We start from the raw sequence: 22,824 nt of genomic DNA on the forward strand, positions 1-22,824 counted from the left end.
AGCTATTTCTAGTGTGTTGTGCTCTACCCCCCTCTAACAGGAGGGATGCTCCACCCAGAAAGCCAGTCTACGCTGCCAGGATCTGAGTGCCACGCCACAACCTTCACCTGTCCCCTGGTCTGCAGTGGAAGTGGCCCACATGGTTGAAGCACCCTGGTTTGATGTCTGGTCCAGCTCAGGCATCAAAAATGACATTTTATTGGATGTTTAAATGTTGTATGCTGCACTCGGTGCAACCCTATTACTGATATTAACCTGAAAAACAAATATTTTGAAAAATAAATTCTCTCATTAATCTAAGAAAGTCAGGTGGAATTCTCAAAAATGTTGACAAAAATATAAACAACTTTGGAGATCTATCTTTGTGAATAATCAACATTTTAAAACATTTCTTTTTTCCTTTACATCAGTATTTATTTATTAACATCTGCTGTGTGTAAAATGTCAATAAAACAGAAGCCAATGATTGTCAAATCTCATGAACCCATATTTTATTTAACGATAGAACAGAAACAACATATCTGATGTTGAAACTGAGACGTTTAACCACTCCAGGAAAATAGCAGCTCGTTTTTAATTCAATGTAAGCAACAAACAGGGGAACCTTTACATTTCTATTTATTTTTATCGGTAGTTTGATTTAATTCAATCATCTTTCCAGCCCTCCTCTCTCTCTCTCTCCCTCTCTCTCTCTCCACCTCGCTCGCTCTCTCTTGGGAGCATGCGCAGTCAGCTCAGTGCTTCGTTATTTCCGTGTTGTGGAGCTGTCAGCAGAGTAAGGCGGATCGTCACGGACGGTAAGTGCCGTTAAACTCTCGGTTCCGGGGCCGTTGCTCGGCTCTCTTTCCGGCCGGTCCTCTGCTGCCTCTCAGCGGCCCTCTGCCGCTGTCCAGGCCGTTTTCTGGAGCTCGGAGGCCGGCGGAGAGAGCCGAGGATCACCGCCGGGATTCTGCCGTTTGTTGTTTCCTGATTCAGCCTGTCAGCTCCCAAACATCCGGTGAGATCTTCACAATAAGAGTCTGAGTTTTTGACGAACAAGTTCAGAAAAAAAAGAAACCGTTTCCGCATTCTTCTGGCGAAACGAGTGTCCTAAAACCACTTAAGTCGATTAATCGGAGAACTGCTCTCCCTCATGGTTTTACATCTTTGTTGTAGTTACTAGATAATAAATATGAGCTCAGCTAAATGTGGACGTCTTAATACAGCAGTCCGGTATTTCTGCCCTGAAAACAACGTAAATCCGAGCTGAACCCCTTCTTTGGAAGCATATGACTGAAGTCACATTAAAATATGAGAGCTGTCACATGGGAGGGCGGGCTGCCATGACACAGGAAGGTAAAACCAAAAGGTAAGGGGAGAAGCCACGTGGTTAGGTTTGGGGGAAAGGTAAACTTTTTGAATTCAATTTGAATTATAGATCAAAATTATTTACAGTCAATTATGATTTGAGAGTGAACCAAAAGATAGACATTTTGACTTAAACACCTGTGTATATTTCTAAATCTGACACTTCTTTTGTGACCAAATATGGTCATTCATAACCACATTAATTATCATAGCACTTTGTGTTTAAAGACAGTAGACACCTTTAACAAACACCTCATGTTGGTTTTTGTTTTCAGTTCATGACATGAAGATCACAAACCTTGTCTGGTGTATACGAATTCACTGTTTTTAATTATTCAAACCTTTAAAACTTTTATTGAAGCCTTGAAAATCATCAGTGTTCTCCTGATTCACAACCACCCACGTCTAGTCCCATAAAGTAGACTAGAAACCAACCAGAAGATTCTCAGTGAAATCCTTAGAGACAAAGCGAAAATAATCGGCAGCTGTTTTAAACTCTAGTCTAAGGTTTAAGGGTTAAATGTTTGTTAGTTTAAGTCACATCTGAGTCATTTCTTCCCATTTTAGTTTTAGTAAACTACAAAACACTTGGGTCCAGTTTTAGTCCATAAATCGTTTCTTCTCTTTGGCTGAATGTGCCGTCAGATCAAACTTGAGTGTTCTAGGAGAAATATTGATCTTGAAGGTCTGGCAATGCTAAATTACATTTTAGTCTCCTTTACAGAGCTCAGCAGTGTGCTTCCGGGAATCCCATTCATTTTCTACTGCAGTGATACTCCACATGTGGCTCTTTTGTGATGATCTGTGGCTCTTTTTTGTCTTAATTAGAAATATTATTCCCCAGGAAAACCTTAGAAAAGGGAAACTTTGACCTCAGAATTTAATCACATTTATCAGTTTGTTTTCCAGACTTATCCAGAAGGATTTAATTGTCAAACATAACTGTCCCGTTTTTCTCCCTTTTCACCATTTTTGCCACTTTTCACCACTTAGCTTGTGGCTCTTGCAAAGATATTTTTCAACAGTTTGGCTCCCTGGTTGAGCAGGGTTGAGTAACTGTGGTCTACAGGGGGGATTTGATTAGTAGACATATTATCTGAATTGTTAGACTCACCACAAGCTACCTGGGTGTAAAACAATGGTATAAGCTCCTGTAGAAGACTGAAGTTCATAAGATACTAACCTCTTTAAGAAAATTCATAGTTCATTCACCATCTCTGCCAAGAATACTACAGTACCCACAATCCTTGAGTGTGACAACGATAATGTCTAAGGATGAGTCCAGTCATGCCACCACAGTTTCAGACACTACCCAAACTAGGATCTATGAATGCAGTGTCATTTAACACTACGATAAAAATAGATGTTAATAAAAGGTACTGATATGGTTTTAAAGCTTAAATAAAGTGAATCACAGTGGATTGTGGGACATGTAGTTTCCCCTGCTCCATAGAGAAATGTGTACAGTCCCCTCCAAAAGTATTGGAACGGTGGGCCCAACTCCTTTATTTTCACTGTAGACCTAAAACATTAAGGTTTGACATCAGAAGATGAATATGAGACAAGAGATCAACATTTCAGCTTTTATTTCCTGGTATTTACGTCTGGATCTGATTCGACACTTAGGAAATAGCTTTATTTGTTTGTACCCACCCATTTTTCATGTGAGCAAAATCACTGGAACATGTGACTGGCAGGTGTGTTTTGTTGCCCAGGTGTGTCCTATTACATTAATCATTCACACGATAAATAGTGCTGAATGTCTACGCTCAGTTTCAGATTTAGGTTTTGCAGACTGCATTTATTTAGTTAGAGGTGTAGACAATTTAAAAACCAGAGAGCTGTCTATGGGTGAAAAACAGGGAAATAAATCAGAGCCACTGTAAAAACGTATGAGACAGAGATGAACTTTTAATAAAGTGATGGAAAGGCTAAAGTTAGGAGAAAGAAAGGGTCTGCTCATGATCCCAAACATACAAGCCCATCTGTGAAACAGTGGAGGTAATGTCATGGCTGCTTCTTCTCCTAACAAGAACATTGTGGTTGATTTCACAGGATCTCACCTGATTTATCTGGTCATGATAACAAAGCTGGTTCTCCTGCAGTAATGTGTGAATGTCTTCATAAATTTATTTCACATCCTTCATGTCCATTTTATCACAGCAAACAGACAAATGTTTGTGCACATGTCCTCCCAGGGCTCCTGTAGGGATGTTCAGAAAATTTTAACATTTAAACATTTTTCACTGAATTTCTGTGACAGGATGAACATTTTCAGACGCTGTTGTAATTTCTCATGGTGGCGTTTTATCTAACTGGGATCAGTTTTAAGGATGACACTGGTACAGTTATACAAGCCGTGTATTTAAGCAGCCTGTTCACACATTTTCCACACGTGTATCTTAATATTATTACAATGAATATAAAGCTTTGTGTTTGTGTTCACAGATTGTAGTGAGGATGAGTGTTTGACTCCTCCAGGCTGCCGTACATCCTCGTCTTTACTCTGTGTGATCGAGAAGAAATACTACAAAGAAGATGAAGAACAAAGTCAGCAGTAACCAAGGTAACACTCACACACATCTGTGGGAGTCCTGCTCTCTGATTGGCTCTTTCGGAACCCTTCTCTCTGATTGGCTCAGTGGGAACCCTTCTCTCTGATTGGCTCTGCGGGAATCCTGCTCTCTGATTGGCTCTGCGGGAACCCTGCTCTCTGATTGGCTCTAGTTTGATATAGTGAGGATGAACTCTTAAGGCTGTGCAGTCCTGAAATATCCACACTTTCTGCAAATACCAGTGCACAAATTTAAGCTTTTTTTTTTTATTACTGTTATTTCATGATTATATTTTTAAAACAAAATCAAAAATATTGGAGATCTCTGCTGTAGAGCGATGGCCCTCAACTACATCTGTGCAGATTTTGTCTTAATGGACTTTCAAAATAAAATAAGCAAGTGTCTGTCGTTCTTTTTACCACCTATACCTTAGCCAGCCACAAAGGGGCGATTGATATATTTTAGCTACATTTTTTTAGGTGTCTGGGTTGTCTATCACTGGTTTGACCCTTATACGCGGGAACCTGATTGGTGGAAGAAACATTCATGAATCAGAACTTCAGATCTAATTCTCAGACAGGGAAAACTGCACTCTGAAAGAGCCAGAGCTGAAAAATGAAACTGCAGATTTAATCAGGACTCGATGCTCAGGTTTGTGTTTATCATGCATCATATTCACTAAAAAAGCTGAGGGGATGTAAAATCAGATAAAATGGTAAGCCCTGGGGCTCTGATGTGGCCCTGGGGCTCTGATGTGGCCCTGGGGCCCTGATGTGGCCCTTCTTGTTGTCTATAGTAATTTGTGTGTTTCTGTGTGTGTTCCAGTCAGCGTGAAGCGGCGGTCGTGGTCGTGGCAGCAGTACCTGAACGAACAGAAAGCTGAAGCCGCTCCTCTCTCGCTGTTCACCCAGGTAACACGCTCTCATTGGTTCTGTACTGATGATCAGTGGCGGCTAGGGCGCCAGGGCGCCACCCCCCCATGACTCTCCACAAAGAGAGGACAGATCTTAAGTTCACTGAATAATTTTTTAAACATTTGCTTTAAATATCAATAAATTTATATGAATATAGATAAACTCTATCATATATTCTACAAAGATGATTTATAAAGAGATTTAAATGTATAATGTGCAATAAATCTTCACATCTACATGTTTGTTTTACTTCCTGTTCACTCATTTCCTCCCTGGGGCGCTGGGCTCCTGCGCCCACAGCCTTCCATAGACCTTCATTTTCAGCTGTGCGTGCGCATTCGCTCCTCTTCAGTACCAGAGATAGGAGCTCTGTGGGCGCTACATGACGCCGCCCCCGAAGGGATTACCACTAACCACTCGCCAGATGCCAACAGGTGGCAGCAGAGAGATATGCTTCGTAATTTGAGACACACAGAAGAAGTCATACACAGTGGCAGTACATCTCTGGCGTTCTGCCAGAAATTGCGCCTGCGTTCGTTGTTTAGCTTACCAAGAGAAGCTAGGAAGAAAGTTAGCAACATGCAATAAGAAAACTCAATGGAGTATTTAAGAAAAAGGCGTTTAGAGGGGAGGACACTGGAGGAGAAACTTAGAATTAAAGAGCTTGGACCTGAGCGGCCAGATATCAGGATGAAGCAACAAAACTGTGACTGATATTAAGAAGTAAGTAAGTCAATCAACCAATCAATAATAGTTTTGTGTGTTTTAACATTTTTGCTGCATTCAGGTCTGGTAAATATATTTTTTTTACCCAACCAGTCACTATTGAATCAGTGACTACTGTCAGCTTATACCTTTTGTAAATGTCCATATTTAAAACAGACATTCAATCAGCTCTTTAACATAATTTTGTCATTATTGAGTTGATAATGTGTGATAAGTTAAAAATGTAAGTTGACTGTGTAAAGAGTTAGTTACTTGTGGCTGCTGGTGAGTTTTATTATAGCCATCTTATTTTAATATTTGTTCACCAAACAAACAAATGCATGTAAAAACAAAAGGCATACTAATATAACTGAACTCTTGCTGTAGTAACATCTTTTGATGTACCTCACATACATAACATATCAAACTGGGATTTTGTTGTAGCCCCCTCTGAAGAAAAATGCACCGGCCGCCACTGCTGATGATGTCATTGGCTGGCTGTCCTGACTGGCCACATGTAGTCCTCCATCTCACTCAAAGTGGCCTGAATCAAATACAAATACCAATAAATAAAAAAGTGTAGGAAATTTGATCAAATCTGCCATGAAAACAGATTGCTGGTGTTTGGTTGGTTCTCTGAAATAAATCAGGAGGTAGAGTCATCTGTTTTGTTTCTGTGAAAGGTTTTCTTATGCATTTCTGAATGACCAATTTAAACATCTGAACATTTTAAAATGTTTAATTTTGCACTCAGACAGTCTCCTTGTTTGGAACTATTTCACACTGCGACTTCAGGCCACGTGTTCCTCCACCTCAGTGCATTGTCCTCTCCTGATCAGCTGTTTCAGTCTGCGGCTTCCACAGCGCCAACAACAAACTAAAACCTGTTATTATAGCTCAGCTTTACTTCAGCAGCTCTATTGAAACCTGCAGGCTCTACAGATCATGGTACCAAACAGTCTCCTGTAATGTGGCGACTGAAAGTAAACGGTTCGTCTCACGCGTCAGAAGTCACCGATGTTTAAATGCCTCTTACTGGATCACCTTTAAAATAAAGTCATTCAATGGATGTAATCTCTCTCTCTGCCCACCAGGCCCAGTCCTTTCCCAGTAGGAAAATAGCTTTTAAAGTGGGGATGAAGCTAGAAGGTGTGGACCCTCTCCACCCCTCCATGTTCTGTGTGCTGACAGTCGCAGAGGTAACACACAAACACTAAAGGAGATCTACTAGGGACATATGACAAATCTATTAGAGATCTATGAGATAGCTTCAGGAGATCTGTGAGAGAGCTTCAGGAGATCTATGAGATAGCTTCAGGAGATCTATGAGAGAGCTTCAGGAGATCTATGAGAGAGCTTCAGGAGATCTATGAGAGAGCTTCAGGAGATCTATGAGAGAGCTTCAGGAGATCTGTGAGACAGCTTCAGGAGATCTGTGAGATAGCTTCAGGAGATCTGTGAGAGAGCTTCAGGAGATCTATGAGATAGCTTCAGGAGATCTATGAGAGAGCTTCAGGAGATCTATGAGACAGCTTCAGGAGATCTATGAGAGAGCTTCAGGAGATCTATGAGATAGCTTCAGGAGATCTATGAGAGAGCTTCAGGAGATCTATGAGATAGCTTCAGGAGATCTATGAGAGAGCTTCAGGAGATCTATGAGAGAGCTTCAGGAGATCTATGAGACAGCTTCAGGAGATCTATGAGATAGCTTCAGGAGATCTATGAGAGAGCTTCAGGAGATCTATGAGAGAGCTTCAGGAGATCTATGAGAGAGCTTCAGGAGATCTATGAGATAGCTTCAGGAGATCTATGAGAGAGCTTCAGGAGATCTATGAGATAGCTTCAGGAGATCTGTGAGAGAGCTTCAGGAGATCTGTGAGAGAGCTTCAGGAGATCTATGAGAGAGCTTCAGGAGATCTATGAGACAGCTTCAGGAGATCTGTGAGATAGCTTCAGGAGATCTGTGAGAGAGCTTCAGGAGATCTATGAGATAGCTTCAGGAGATCTGTGAGATAGCTTCAGGAGATCTGTGAGAGAGCTTCAGGAGATCTATGAGACAGCTTCAGGAGATCTGTGAGATAGCTTCAGGAGATCTGTGAGAGAGCTTCAGGAGATCTATGAGATAGCTTCAGGAGATCTGTGAGATAGCTTCAGGAGATCTGTGAGATAGCTTCAGGAGATCTGTGAGATAGCTTCAGGAGATCTGTGAGAGAGCTTCAGGAGATCTGTGAGAGAGCTTCAGGAGATCTATGAGATAGCTTCAGGAGATCTGTGAGACAGCTTCAGGAGATCTGTGAGATAGCTTCAGGAGATCTGTGAGAGAGCTTCAGGAGATCTGTGAGACAGCTTCAGGAGATCTGTGAGATAGCTTCAGGAGATCTGTGAGAGAGCTTCAGGAGATCTATGAGATAGCTTCAGGAGATCTGTGAGATAGCTTCAGGAGATCTGTGAGACAGCTTCAGGAGATCTGTGAGAGAGCTTCAGGAGATCTGTGAGAGAGCTTCAGGAGATCTATGAGAGAGCTTCAGGAGATCTATGAGATAGCTTCAGGAGATCTGTGAGAGAGCTTCAGGAGATCTGTGAGATAGCTTCAGGAAATCTGTGAGAAAGCTTCAGGAGATCTGTGAGATAGCTTCAGGAGATCTGTGAGATAGCTTCAGGAGATCTGTGAGATAGCTTCAGGAGATCTGTGAGAGAGCTTCAGGAGATCTGTGAGAGAGCTTCAGGAGATCTGTGAGAGAGCTTCAGGAGATCTGTGAGAGAGCTTCAGGAGATCTGTGAGAGACCATAAGGAGATCTATGAGAGAGCTTCAGGAGATCTATGAGAGAGCTTCAGGAGATCTGTGAGAGAGCTTCAGGAGATCTATGAGAGAGCTTCAGGAGATCTTCTACAGAGCTTCAGGAGATCTACCACAGAGCTTCAGGAGATCTATGAGAGAGCTTCGGGAGATCTACTACAGAGCTTCAGGAGATCTATGAGAGAGCTTTAGGAGATCTATGAGAGAGCTTTAGGAGATCTATGAGAGAGCCTTAGGAGATCTATGAGAGAGCTTTAGGAGATCTATGAGAGAGCCTTAGGAGATCTATGAGAGAGCTTCAGGAGATCTACTAGAGAGCTTCAGGAGATCTATGAGAGAGCTTCAGGAGATCTATGAGAGAGCTTTAGGAGATCTATGAGAGAGCTTCAGGAGATCTATTACGGTTCAGAGGAAGGTTTGCTTTCTCAGCATATTGTGTCTTTCCTGCTCTCAGGTGATTGGCTGGAGGTTGCGTCTCCACATTGATGGGTACTCAGAGTGCTATGACTTCTGGGAAAACGCTGACTCCGCCCACATCAGACCAGCTGGCTGGTGTAAAGATAACAACCATAAGCTCCACCCACCCAAAGGTGAGTTGCCTAGTAGCCCTGCCTCCTCTGTGAATCATCCTATCACAGGAGATGCCATCAGACAGCCCCCTCTCCCTCTTTCACTCTGCAGGTCAAAGCGAGGCAGAATTTGATTGGCCGAGCTACCTTCAGTCCACTGGCTCTGAGGCTGCTCCGCCCACTCTGTTCACCAGAGGCACTGCGGTCAGTACTCACCTGTCAGTCTGTCAGGTAGGGCGGGGCAACAGGGAGGTTTTAGAATGTATGGATGTTTTTAAATGAGATAAGGGTAAACCAAAGTTAGTTATTGATTTGTTGAAATATCTGTCAGACCTCGTGCTCTAACAAAGAGAATCCCTCAGTGTTCTCTAGACCACAGGTTCTCAGCTGGTGGGTCAGGGCCCAAAAGCAGGTCATGGAGCTGCTCATGGGGTTGTTGTGTTTCTTAAAGTTGCTTTTCACACCATTTTTTTTCTGTTTCTTTCTTTTCGACATACTTTTGAACTTCTAAGGTCCAAACTGCACCAATGTTTCATTAAATCAATCTGATCTATGCCATTGGTCTAACTCTTTTTTTTGTTTGTTTTTAGTTATTGCCATTCTGCTAAAATTATCTAGATTTAGGTCTATGTTGCCCAGCCCTACCATCTGTGTGCTTACCTGTCTGTGTGCTCACCTGTCTGTCTGCAGTCAGCACTCACCTCTCTCTCTCTCTCTCAGAGCTGTAGCTTCACCATGGGGATGAAGTTGGAAGCGGTCGACAGGAAGAACCCCGGACTGGTCTGCGTGGCCTCGGTTGCCGATGTCATCGATGACCACTTCCTGGTTCACTTTGATAACTGGGACGACACGTACGACTACTGGTGAGAGAGACTCGCTGTGGCGTAGGATGAAAGGGGTGAGAGGGCGGTGCCATCAGCTCTGATTGTGTCCTTTGTTCTTATTGGTTGATCAGGTGTGACAGCAGCAGTCCGTACATCCATCCTGTTGGCTGGTGTGAAGAGCAGGGGCGCCCCCTGACTGCTCCACAGGGTACTACACCTGTCACACAATGAACAGAGCAGAAAAAACTGTAGTAATGACTGTAAGGTAACAGGTGTTCAGTACCAGGTATGGTTTATTTTTCAGGTCATCCAAGGCCAGAGCACTTTGTGTGGGACGAGTATCTGCAGGAAACTGGTTCAACTGCTGCTCCCAGTTCAGCTTTCACACTGGTGAGGAAACAAGGAGGAAGAGAAGGAAACAAGGAGACAGAAAAACAGACAAGGAGACAGAGAAGGAGATGAAAGGTAGAGAGGGAAACAAGGAGGTAGAGGGGGAAAAGGAGATAGAGAAGGAGACAAGGAGGTAGAGAGGGAAACAAGGAGACAGAAAAGAAATAAGGAGACAGGGAAGGAGATAAGGAAGATAAAAGGTTGAGAGGGAAACATGGAGACAGAGAAGGAGGCAAGTTGGTAGAGTAGGAAACAAGGAGGTAGAGGGGAAAAAGGAGATAGAGAAGGAGACAAGGAAATAGAGAGGGAAACAAGGAGACAGAAAAAGAGATAAGGAGACAGAGAAGGAGAAAAAAGGTAGAGAGGGAAAAATGAGATAGAGAAGGAGACAAAGAGGACAAGGAGGTAGGGTGGGAAAAAGGAGACGGAGAAAGGGACAAGGAGATAGAGAAGGAAACAAGGAGATGGAAAAAGAGTTAAGGAGACAAAGAAAAAGATAAATAGGAAGAGAGGGAAAAGGGAGACAGAGAAGGAGGCAAGATGGTAGAGAAGGAAACAAGGAGACAGAAAAGAGATAAGGAGACAGGGAAGGAGATAAGGAGGTAAAGAGGGAAAACGGAGACAGAGAAGAAGACAAAGGCAGAGAAGGAAACAAGGAGACAGAAAAAGAGATAAGGAGACAGAAGGAGATAAAAGGAAGAGAGGGAAAAAGGAGATAGAGAAGAAGACAAAGAGGTAGAGAAGAAAACAAGGAGACTGAGAAGGAGACGAGGAGAAAACAAGGAGACAAGGGGAAAGAGAAGGACACAGGGAGGAAGAGAAGGAAATGAGATGGAAAAGGAGACAAGATGATAGAGAAGGAAACAGGTAGACAAAGAAGAAAACAAGAAGGAATAGAAGGAGACATGGCGACTGAAAAGGAGACATGGATGGAGAGAAGGAGGAAGAGAGGAACGCAAAGGAAAGAAACAACAAGAAAATGGAGAAGAAGACAAAACAGAAACAAGGAGGCAGAGAAGGAGACAAAGCAGGAAACAAGGATGTAGACAGGGATACAAGGAGACAAAGAAGGACACAGAGTGGTCAAGAGAGAAACAAGGAGGCAGAGAAGGACACACGGTGGTAAAGAGAGAAGCAAGAAAACAAAAAAGGAATCAAAGAGGCAGTTCAGGAAATGAGGAGGCCAAGAAGGAAACAAGGAGGTATAGAGAGAAACAAGGATACAAATTAGGAAACAAGAAGGTAGAGGAGACAAAGAGGGAAACAAGGAGGTAGAGAGGGGAACAAGGGGACAAAGAAGGAAACATAGAGGAAGAGAAGGAAACAAGAAGTCAAAGAAGTTAACAAGGAGACAAAGAAGGAAACAAGGAGGAAGAGAGGGATCAAGAAGACAAAGAAGTTAACAAGGATACTTGAGAGGTTAAAAAGTAGGTAGAGGGATAAGGAGAGAAAGAAGGAAACAGGGAGGCAGAGAAGGAGGCAAAGAGGTAGAGAGGGGGATAAGGAGATAGAGAAGGAAACAAGGAGGTAGGAGGTGAATGAGGAGACAGAGGTGGAATCAGTGTGTTCCAGTGATGATTGACAGGTGTCTTTGTGTCTCTGGCCAATCAGAGGGACCCTCACAGTTTCCAGGTGAACCACAGACTGGAGGCCGTTGACAGGAGGAATCCCATGTTAATCCGTGTTGCCACAGTAACAGATACAGAGGACTACAGGGTGAAGGTACCGCCCACCTGTCTGCTTACCTGTCCGTACCTCATAGTGATGTCATACGGCCTTTGTTGATGTTACCAGGTGTGATTACCTGCAGGTCCACTATGACGGCTGGGAGGAGCAGTTCGACGTCTGGTGTGACAGCGACCTCAGCGACCTCCATCCTGTTGGCTGGTGTCAACGCACAGGACACCCTCTGGAACTGCCGCCAGGTGAGACAGATGGGTCGGAGCGAGACGGGTTGAGGCTCTTTTATAGACATCAATGACTCTCACAGTTTCTGTGTCTCCTGTTTGTTTCTGGGACAGGCTGCCCCTCCCTGTCCCCCCCGTCTCAGGGCGTCTGTCCGACCACCGGCTGCAGAGGAGTCGGTCACATCAGAGGAGCCAAATACAGCGGACACCACAGGTAACACCAGTCTGCTGAGTTTGAAGTCATGATTAAACCTGGTGAGTCAGAGTTTATCCTGGGGAGTCATGGTTAAACCTGCTTAGTCATACATTCACCGGCCGAGTCATGGTTAAACCTGCCGAGCCATGGTTTTACCTGCCCAGTCATGGTTAAACCTGCTTAGGCATGACCTAACCTGCTGAGTCATGGTTAAACCTGCCGAGTCATGGTTAAACCTGCCGAGTCATGATTAAACCTGCTTAGGCATGACTTAACCTGCTGAGTCATGGTTAAACCTGCTGAGTCATGGTTAAACCTGCCGAGTCATGGTTAAACCTGCTTAGGCATGACTTAACCTGCTGAGTCATGGTTAAACCTGCTGAGTCATGGTTAAACCTGCCGAGTCATGGTTAAACCTGCCGAGTCATGGTTAAACCTGCCGAGTCATGGTTAAACCTGCCGAGTCATGATTAAACCTGCTTAGGCATGACTAATCCTGCCAAGTCATGGTTAAAACTGCCGAGTCATGGTTAAACCTCCTGAGTCATGGTTAAACCTGCTTAGGCATGACTTAACCTGCCGAGTGATGGTTAAACCTGCCAAGTCATGGTTAAACCTGCTGAGGCATGACTTAACCTGCCGAGTCACGGTTAAACCTGCTTAGGCATGACTTAACCTGCCGAGTGATGGTTAAACCTGCCAAGTCATGGTTAAACCTGCTGAGGCATGACTTAACCTGCCGAGTCACGGTTAAACCTGCTTAGGCATGACTTAACCTGCCGAGTGATGGTTAAACCTGCCGAGTCATTGTTAAACCTGCCGAGTCATGGTTAAACCTGCTTAGGCATGACTTAACCTGCCGAGTGATGGTTAAACCTGCTGAGTCATGGTTAAACCTGCTTAGGCATGACTTAACCTGCCGAGTCATTGTTAAACCTGCCGAGTCATTGTTAAACCTGCCGAGTCATGGTTAAACCTGCTTAGGCATGACTTAACCTGCTGAGTGATGGTTAAACCTGCCAAGTCATGGTTAAACCTGCTGAGGCATGACTTAACCTGCTGAGTCATGCTTCAACCTGCCGAGTCATGGTTAAACCTGCTTAGGCATGACTTAACCTGCCGAGTGATGGTTAAACCTGCCAAGTCATGGTTAAACCTGCTGAGGCATGACTTAACCTGCTGAGTCATGCTTCAACCTGCCGAGTCATGGTTAAACCTGCTTAGGCATGACTTAACCTGCCGAGTCATGCTTCAACCTGCTGAGTCATGGTTAAACCTGCTTAGGCATGACTTATCCTGCCAAGTCATGGTTTTACCTGACGAGTCATGATTAAACCTGCTTAGGCATGACTTAACCTGCCGAGTCATGCTTCAACCTGCCAAGTCATGATTAAACCTGCTTAGGCATGACTTAACCTGCCGAGTCATGCTTCAACCTGCCGAGTCATGGTTAAACCTGCTTAGGCATGACTTATCCTGCCAAGTCATGGTTTTACCTGCCGAGTCATGATTAAACCTGCTTAGGCATGACTTAACCTGCCAAGTCATGCTTCAACCTGCCAAATCATGATTAAACCTGCTTAGGCATGACTTAACCTGCCGAGTCATGGTTTTACCTGCCCAGTCATGGTTAAACCTGCTTAGGCATGACCTAACCTGCTGAGTCATGGTTAAACCTGCCGAGTCATGGTTAAACCTGCCGAGTCATGATTAAACCTGCTTAGGCATGACTTAACCTGCTGAGTCATGGTTAAACCTGCTGAGTCATGGTTAAACCTGCCGAGTCATGGTTAAACCTGCCGAGTCATGGTTAAACCTGCCGAGTCATGATTAAACCTGCTTAGGCATGACTAATCCTGCCAAGTCATGGTTAAAACTGCCGAGTCATGGTTAAACCTCCTGAGTCATGGTTAAACCTGCTTAGGCATGACTTAACCTGCCGAGTGATGGTTAAACCTGCCGAGTCATTGTTAAACCTGCCGAGTCATGGTTAAACCTGCTTAGGCATGACTTAACCTGCCGAGTGATGGTTAAACCTGCCGAGTCATTGTTAAACCTGCCGAGTCATGGTTAAACCTGCTTAGGCATGACTTAACCTGCCGAGTCATTGTTAAACCTGCCGAGTCATTGTTAAACCTGCCGAGTCATGGTTAAACCTGCTTAGGCATGACTTAACCTGCCGAGTCACGGTTAAACCTGCTCAGGCATGACTTAACCTGCCGAGTCATGCTTCAACCTGCCGAGTCATGGTTAAACCTGCTGAGGCATGACTTAACCTGCCGAGTCACGGTTAAACCTGCTCAGGCATGACTTAACCTGCCGAGTCATGCTTCAACCTGCCGAGTCATGGTTAAACCTGCTTAGGCATGACTTAACCTGCCGAGTCATGCTTCAACCTGCCAAGTCATGGTTAAACCTGCTTAGGCATGACTTATCCTGCCAAGTCATGCTTCAACCTGCCAAGTCATGATTAAACCTGCTTAGGCATGACTTAACCTGCCGAGTCATGCTTCAACCTGCAGAGTCATGGTTAAACCTGCTTAGGCATGACTTATCCTGCCAAGTCATGGTTTTACCTGCCGAGTCATGATTAAACCTGCTTAGGCATGACTTAACCTGCCAAGTCATGGTTTTACCTGCCGAGTCATGATTAAGCCTGCTGAGCCATGATTTTATCTGCCGAGTCATGGTTAAGCCCACTTAGGCATGACTTAACCTGCTGAGTCATGGTTAAACCTGCGTAGGCATGACTTAACCTGCCGAGTCATGGTAAAAACCTGTTGAAGCCATGATTTTATCTGCCGAGTCATGGTTAAAACTGCCGAGTCATGGTTAAAACCTGCTTAGGCATGACTTAACCTGCAGAGTCATGGTTACACCTGCTGAGTCATTGTTAAACCTGCAGAGCCATGATTTTATCTGCCGAGTCATGGTTAAGCCTGCTTAGGCATGACTTAACCTGCTGAGTCATGGTTAAACCTGCTGAGTCATGGTTAAACCTACTGAGTCATGGTTAAACCTGCTTAGGCATGACTTAACCTGCTGAGTCGTGGTTAAACCTGCTGAATCATGGTTAAACCTGCTTAGGCATGACTTAACCTGCTGAGTCGTGGTTAAACCTGCTGAGTCATGGCTAAACCTGCTTAGGCATGACTTAATCTGCTGAGTCGTGGTTAAACCTGCTGAGTCATGGTTAAACCTGCTTAGGCATGACTTAACCTGCTGAGTCGTGGTTAAACCTGCTGAGTCATGGTTAAACCTGCTTAGGCATGACTTAACCTGCTGAGTCGTGGTTAAACCTGCTGAGTCATGGTTAAACCTGCTTAGGCATGACTTAACCTGCTGAGTCGTGGTTAAACCTGCTGAGTCATGGTTAAACCTGCTGAGTCATGGTAACACCTTCTTAGGCATGACTTAACCTGCTGAGTCATGGTTAAACCTGCTGAGTCATGGTTAAACCTGCTGAGTCATGGTAACACCTTCTTAGGCATGACTTAACCTGCTGAGTCATGGTTAAACCTGCTGAGTCATGGTTTAACCTGCTTAGGCATGACTTAACCTGCTGAGTCATGGTTAAACCTACTGAGTCATGGTTAAACCTGCTTAGGCATGACTTAACCTGCTGAGTCGTGGTTAAACCTGCTGAATCATGGTTAAACCTGCTTAGGCATGACTTAACCTGCTGAGTCGTGGTTAAACCTGCTGAGTCATGGTTAAACCTGCTTAGGCATGACTTAACCTGCTGAGTCGTGGTTAAACCTGCTGAGTCATGGCTAAACCTGCTTAGGCATGACTTAATCTGCTGAGTCGTGGTTAAACCTGCTGAGTCATGGTTAAACCTGCTTAGGCATGACTTAACCTGCTGAGTCGTGGTTAAACCTGCTGAGTCATGGTTAAACCTGCTTAGGCATGACTTAACCTGCTGAGTCGTGGTTAAACCTGCTGAGTCATGGCTAAACCTGCTTAGGCATGACTTAACCTGCTGAGTCGTGGTTAAACCTGCTGAGTCATGGGTAAACCTGGTATTTTTATTGAGTCTTTTTCAGTTTATTGAGTCCTGTTTAAATTTTTGCTTAGTCATGTTGTAACTGAGGCAACTTGTTCTTAACTGCTGAGTCAAATTATTACCTGCGTTGTGTCAATTTAAAATGATGTTGTTTGAATCAAGTCATTTTTGTTTTGATTGATTCATGTTTGTTTTATTGAGTCATGATTTATTTCTTGCTGGTTTGTGTTTTATTTGCTGAGTCATGCCTATGTCCTTCCCAGTGCCTTTGGCTGTCCCTACTCGGACATAAATATGCGTAAGGAGGCAGTGCTTCCTGATCGGTTAGGAGGAGAGAGGGTCATCACCCTTGTACCTGTGACACAGTATCACCATGGCAACCAGTCCGACAGGTAACCATTCTTACCTTCTGATAATTATGACAGTGATGATGATCATAAAAGTATCACAGATGAATCTGGATGGACATGCTGGTACTCTTTGTTTTTTGATCAGTGTTCAGGAGAAGTCGGAGGACGTTGACTCACCTCTGCTGCCTCTGGGGAAGAGAAGAAGAATGACAGACAGGTGTGTGAGTGTGTGCTGCAGAGGTGAGGGATGTTTCTGATTGGCTCGTTCAGGTGACCCATCTCCCTCTCTGCTCAGGCTGATGTGAAGTATGTGTGGGTTTGAAGAGAGAATATCTGAGGACGTTATATAAACTAGATTATATAACAAATACACACAGAGAATGGGGGAAGGGGGTATTACCCAGCATACTTTCTGACTGTTCTTACCCACAATCCTTTGCTTTAGAGGGAAATCATAGACTGTGTAACATAGCCAGAGTGCCGATAGCTGTGTGGTTACTGAAGTCATCTTTTGAGACCAATCCACAGTGGCTGCCGTATTAAAACCAGTGTCTAAAACTAACTTTAGATTTTCTTCAAACCAAAACAGATGAGTTATAAAAGATCCCGCAAACCTCGTTTGTTTAAAACGCAGATATACAAACAATATCTTTTTCGTGTACGCTGTCCTTTGTTGGCAACTTTTGGGAAAGAGGGTGGAACTGGCAACGGGCAAGGTTTTCAGGTTCCACTCACTTTTCCAAAAGTTGCCAACCATGGACTACTATTTGGCAAAAATTTAAGGGTAAAAGGCCAACAAGCTTCATGAACATTCCATCCTCTGCCCTTGAATATGATGTCATCCTTTAACGTCTTTGATTAGCTTTATAAGATGATGTCATCCTTTTGAGCTATTAAAACATTCCATCCTCTGCCTTTGAAGATGACATCATCCTCTTTAGCTCATTAAACATTAAACACTTCCCTTTTGCCTTCAGACAAGTCTAGGCCTTTTCTTACCCTGTCCCAACTTTTCTGGAACATGTTTCAGGCAATTTCGTTTTGTGCTTCTTGAGCAGGAATGCCTTCAGACAAGATATTAAAAAAACAGCGATAAAAAGTGCCGACACTTTCCAGCTTTGGGCTGCTTTCCTTGCCCATGAAACAGAAACGTTGGGTTCATGTTTTGTTTCCTACGCAGTAGAGAGCACATCTTTCTCTATGTGGTGTGGGCAAGTTTAATGTGGTGACGCCGCCAGACTGTAGGGACACGCCTCACTTCATTTCCTGTGTTCCTGACCTTCCTTCTCTTCCACTGGCTCCGCCCACAGAGTGCCTCAACCAACCAAATTACTGCGTGTGAAACAGGAGGAGGAGGAGCTTCACCTAGGAGCCCTCAGCCCAGGTACCACATTCTCTCATGCCATGATGATGTCATTGTGATGTCATGGTGACATCATGCTGATAAACAGCATCACTTACATGAAACAAACCTCTTTCTCTGCCTGTCCTTGGTGTGTTTCCATGGAAACAGCCACTTCGTCTGTCGACTGTTTCCATGGAAACATCTCACCATACTGCAGTGATGGTTGTGCTGCAGCTCAAACCTGTCTCCCTGCTCAGTGAGGTGAGACCGGTCTAAGGGTGTCCTGCTGAGTCTGCGCTTTAACACAGTGTGATGGCCAAGTCTGAGTCTGTCCCTCTGTCCCTGACCGCTCAGGTCTCTCTGACCTATCTGTCCTGTCTGTCTCTGACCAGTCTCTCTCGGTCTCTGCCTCTCTAACCCTTCTGTCTCTGATTGGTCTGTCTTTCCAGCAGAGTCCAGTCTCCAGGCTGCCCTGCATCAGTCCGTCTTCCTGTCTGCCATGTCGCCGCAGCCTGGTCGTGACCTGTCACTCTGCTGGGAGCAACACCGCAAACTCCTGCCAGGAGTCGCCGGAGTCCATGCCGAGACCGTCCAACAGTGGAGCGTCCAACAGGTCAGTGAGACGGATCACGCAAAACCTGATGGTCAGATCAAGTAAAATATCCTTTGAGAAAAGGAAGGAGAACCTTGAATTTATCCAGTGGAGGTCTTTGTTCTGCTCTGTTAATCAAAGGAAGTAAAAGAATGTTGTTGATGAAATAAGGATGACTTTGGTGCTCATTTAGCAGGTTACACTGCCCCCTGTTGGAGGCCTCAGTACCCAAAGCTAAGTAGACAGACCAACAGCTAAACTAGCTGACAGATCAAAACAATTAATCTGACTGGTATCAGCCTACCTTGATGGTTGGTTTGGAAGCAGTATAAGAACAGGTACATGTCAGCAAGACGGACGGATCAAGAAAACAACTATCAGGCGTCTCTCTCTCTCTCTCTCTCTCTCTCTCTCTCTCTCTCTCTCTCTCTCTCTCTCTCTCTCTCTCTCTAACCCGCGGTCCTCGCTCTGTCTCTGTAGGTGTCTGACTTCGTGGAGTCTCTTCCCGGCTGTGAGGATCAGGCCAAACACTTCAGAGACGAGGTGAGATGACAAATCAGCTACTACGGATTGTATGACATAACTTTAAAGTTTCAGTGATCTCATTGATTCTTGTCTCTGTCCAGCAAATTGATGGGCGGGCCTTCCTCCTACTCACCCAAAGAGACATCGTCAGGATCATGTCCATCAAACTTGGTCCTGCCCTCAAAATCTACAACTCCATCCTGATGTTCAAACATGCCGAGGAAAAGAACCAATCGGACGCTAAGGAGATGAACCAATCAAATGCTGAAGCTGAGAACCAATCAGATGTTGGGGAAAGGAATCAGTCACAGACTGAGGACAAGAACCAATCAGCTGCTGAGAAAAAGAACCAATCAGGTGTAGGGAAAGACAGCCAGTCCCTAACTGAAGATGAAAACCAATCAAATGCTGGGGAAGAGAACCAATCAGACGCTAAAGACAAGAACCAATCAGGGGAAGGGAAAGAGAGCCAGTTAGATATTTCAGAAACAAACCAATCAAATGCTGACAACAGGAACCAATCACATGCTGGGGAAATGAGCCAATCACAAGCTGCAAATACTACACCTGAAAGCTGCAGCTTATGAGCCAATCAGAAAACACGTGAATGATGTCTGGCAGTGAACTGTCTGTGTGGGCGTGGCTACATTTGACATCTGACCATCGTCATATAAAGGCATGTGATGTCACAAGTGTAATCTCAGGTGTTCTATGAGCAGGTAGTCCTTGGATGACATGGTGGTCTTAAAGCTCCATTTTATGCCCCGCCTCTTTTTGTAGGTGGGCCTTAATGACATGGAAAACTGAACCAGCACCAATAAGGAAAGGAGTCTGGGAAGTTGAGGCCCAAGTACACACCTGCTGTAAAATCAAAAATACCACCTGAAATGATTTTCTATATTTCTATATTTATATCAGATTAGATCCATACAAAGTTATCTGAGGACCTAAATGAAGACCGTGCCATTGAAGAGACAGAAACACTTTCTTAACAGACCAAACCCTCCAACAAATGCAGCCTTCTGATGGAACTCTTTGGAGGGGAAAGGCTTTATGTGATCGTGTGAGAAACAGATAGCTTTTTTTCCTCCTATGGAAATACGAAGGTTACAGTATTTCTCTGTTCAAACGCCGCACAGAGGAACAAGATGACAGAGGAGACTATCCCAATAAACACCAGCCATAGCTCCTTTGGTACTGGCAGGGCAAAAACTGAAGTCCATGAGCTCGGCTGTTTTTGAAAAGGTCACCAAACAACTCACAAAAACTTGTCTTACGAATACCACAAGAGGGCAGTGTTTGGCCACTTTTCTTGAACATGGTGAGCATGACCACTAGGAGTGTGACGAGATCTCGTGCCATGAAATCTCGTGGGTCTAAAATCTCACCAGATTTCTTTTGGAGGGGAAAAATGCCTCGTGAGATTCACAGGGTGCTTTGAGGCGGCAGTAGCTCCCTGACCTTGCTAAGCAGCTCCATCAGTGTCATCAGGCAAATCCACCTTAAAAGCTCCTGTTGGGACCAATCAACATAATCGGAGGATAAAAAGATGGTAGCAACGGGAGGGGTTAGGTTGTACTGGAAGCCATTAGCTCACTGTTGCAGTTAGCGCGGGTGTAGCTATCATGTAGCAGCAGTCTTACCAGAACTGGACCACATTTCATTAACAAAAAAAGATCAAAGAACAGCACTGAAAGCTGAGTTTGCAATCATTACTCAAATCTGACCTTAGAGTCCCATCACACCCCTTGACTCACCTGAGGCGTCTGCTTGGACTGACTTGACACAGAAGTTTTTGTTTCTTTCAAAGATTTCCTCCAATCAAAAGCACAAAATAAATCAGAATTTTATAATCAGCTCTCTCTGCTTAAAGTCCTGGTAAAATGAACATCTAAACACTAGATATGTTGGAGTAAGGTTGCTGCAAACGTAAAAACACTGCACTCTATGTGTGACTGAGTAGAGCCAGGCAGCCGCTCTGTAAGGTTAGGGGGCCGGCTAAATGCTGGAGTGCTTTTTTTTTCACTTGGCCCAGGCACAGCAGGAACAAACATCTTACCTGTTGAAGGTGTGTTTTGATCCATATTTCACTGTCTTTAGTCCTGAATGATTAAAAGGAGCAGACTGTGGCTTTGTCTCTCTCAAAGCAGCAACAGCTCAGTCCCTCCTCTCAGCTAGCACTGCAGTGCTAGAGTTCTGCAAACTATCTGATGATAGACACGTTCCATTCCTTCCAAGCAAGTCACAATAGAAGTCTCCAACTCTAATCATCATTTAAGACTTTTAGTTTGAAGTGCAACATCAGGAAGTGGAGTTTTTAGTAGCAACTTAACAAAGACGTTTCATAAACGAGAGAGGAACAGGTTTTCTTTTGGCTGTTAGCTTACAGCTGTGTTTTGGGTGCTGAAAAATGTGAAGCTCTTTTGTTGTGTAAATGATTAACATGCAGTTCCACTAAATACAGACTTTTCACACATGCTCAGTACAACTCTAGTCTGCATCTGTGTTTGAGCAGATGGACTACAACAACAATGGAGGCCTCCTAAGTTCTGTTTGTTGACATTTTCTCTAAATTTACTCTCTGTTGTTCGCGTAGTGTTTTATGTTTTTTTGTGCCTCCTCATAAACGCCGTTTGACACAAAAAATGGTTCAGTTTTCAGGGGATGGTTTTCGTGTCAGCGTGGCCCAAAGGCGGATAAAGATCTGTCAGTTTTTCTAAATGGTCCTCTGAGGTCTGATTGGATCGATAGGTTGTCACATGACCTGTAAATTCATATTTTCATTGACATAAGGGCTCATGACGCAACACCACACAGGTGTTAAACTGCAGATGATGTCACACTAGCTCCACCCCCTCCGTGATGATGATGATGATGATGATGATGATGATGATGTTGACGTCATCAGACCTTCTCAGGATTTCTTCTTCATGCTTTGTTGTTTGGTCACTTCCTGTCGACGCTCCGTCTGTGTGACATCAACCAAAGGTCCCGCCTCCTCTGCTGTGATTGGTTGGTCTGAAAGGCAGAAACACCTGAGACAATTTTACTTGTAGAGTTTCTATTTTAGTTTTTATTGAGTGTTTTCCACAGATTTCTATGAGAGTTTATATTTAATATTATTATAAATATGATCATTTATACCTGTGTGTGCTGCAGGGATTCAAACCAACAACCCGTCCCTTTGACCCCCCCCCCCAGTGATGTCGCTAGTTGCTAATGACATCTGAACTCTAACATGCTGGGGAAACTCTACTGCACATGCTCAGCGTGTCCCTCACAACTCCTCAGGTTTCCATGGTAACAGCTCCTGAAGTCACATGTCTGCTGTGTTAATATTTCAGCTATCAGCTGATGTTTGCTTTGACATCCTGTCAGCGATCTATACGATCAATAAAGTTTGTGTTGTAATGACTGTGCGGCTCATTCATTGGTTGATCACTTGGTTTACCTGCACAGGTAACAGCTGGAGTTTTCAGCTGATTTATGAATTAACAAAACATTTCTGTATTTTATTTTTACAAATATTTATCCAGTGAGAAAGCAGCTACTGCTGCATACTACATAGTACATTCTCTGCATGAAGACTGCATACTTACATTACATACTACACACTACATGGAATACTACATACAAGTACATACTACATTATTCATATCATGCATTACACACTCAGACAGTACTATTTTTTTTTCTGCATGTCACATAATCCATATTTTATTCTACATTAAAGGTATTAATACTACATTAAAGAATGCACTTTGTACTGCATATCCACGCTACATGGTAGAACATACTACT

The 22,824-nt window shown here is 44.0% G+C and overlaps 1 protein-coding gene across 5 annotated transcripts; it reads left to right on the top strand.

Annotated features, from left to right (window-relative positions):
• Nucleotides 1–522: 522 nt before the first annotated feature.
• Nucleotides 523–22,416, top strand: LOC121527213 (lethal(3)malignant brain tumor-like protein 4). Of its 5 annotated transcripts, none has more exons than XM_041814064.1 (18): nt 523–797; nt 3,796–3,913; nt 4,728–4,813; nt 6,616–6,720; nt 8,774–8,909; nt 9,001–9,092; nt 9,609–9,751; nt 9,844–9,920; nt 10,017–10,102; nt 11,714–11,824; nt 11,913–12,027; nt 12,124–12,223; nt 16,475–16,603; nt 16,707–16,778; nt 17,872–17,945; nt 18,359–18,519; nt 18,979–19,041; nt 19,125–22,416. In XM_041814064.1, the coding sequence occupies exons 2-18, from the start codon at nt 3,886–3,888 to the stop codon at nt 19,608–19,610; spliced, it is 2,064 nt and encodes a 687-aa protein (XP_041669998.1). In that variant the 5' UTR covers nt 523–797; nt 3,796–3,885; the 3' UTR covers nt 19,611–22,416. The 5 variants fall into 5 exon arrangements, with proteins under 5 accessions (XP_041669998.1, XP_041669996.1, XP_041669995.1 ...); XM_041814062.1 differs by having other exon boundaries at nt 524–997; nt 18,356–18,519; XM_041814061.1 differs by having other exon boundaries at nt 524–797; nt 18,356–18,519.
• Nucleotides 22,417–22,824: the final 408 nt, after the last annotated feature.

The sequence above is a fragment of the Cheilinus undulatus genome, linkage group 19 (genome assembly GCF_018320785.1).
Source record: "Cheilinus undulatus linkage group 19, ASM1832078v1, whole genome shotgun sequence".
Classification (NCBI taxonomy): Eukaryota; Metazoa; Chordata; class Actinopteri; order Labriformes; family Labridae; genus Cheilinus; species Cheilinus undulatus.

Coding starts and splice junctions, on each gene's coding strand:
- LOC121527213 (XM_041814062.1), top strand. CDS start 3,886: ATGAAGAACAAAGTCAGCAGTAACCAAG. Junction 8,910..9,000: donor TAAGCTCCACCCACCCAAAG/GTGAGTTGCCTA, acceptor TTCACTCTGCAG/GTCAAAGCGAGGCAGAATTT. Junction 18,520..18,978: donor AACAGTGGAGCGTCCAACAG/GTCAGTGAGACG, acceptor CTGTCTCTGTAG/GTGTCTGACTTCGTGGAGTC.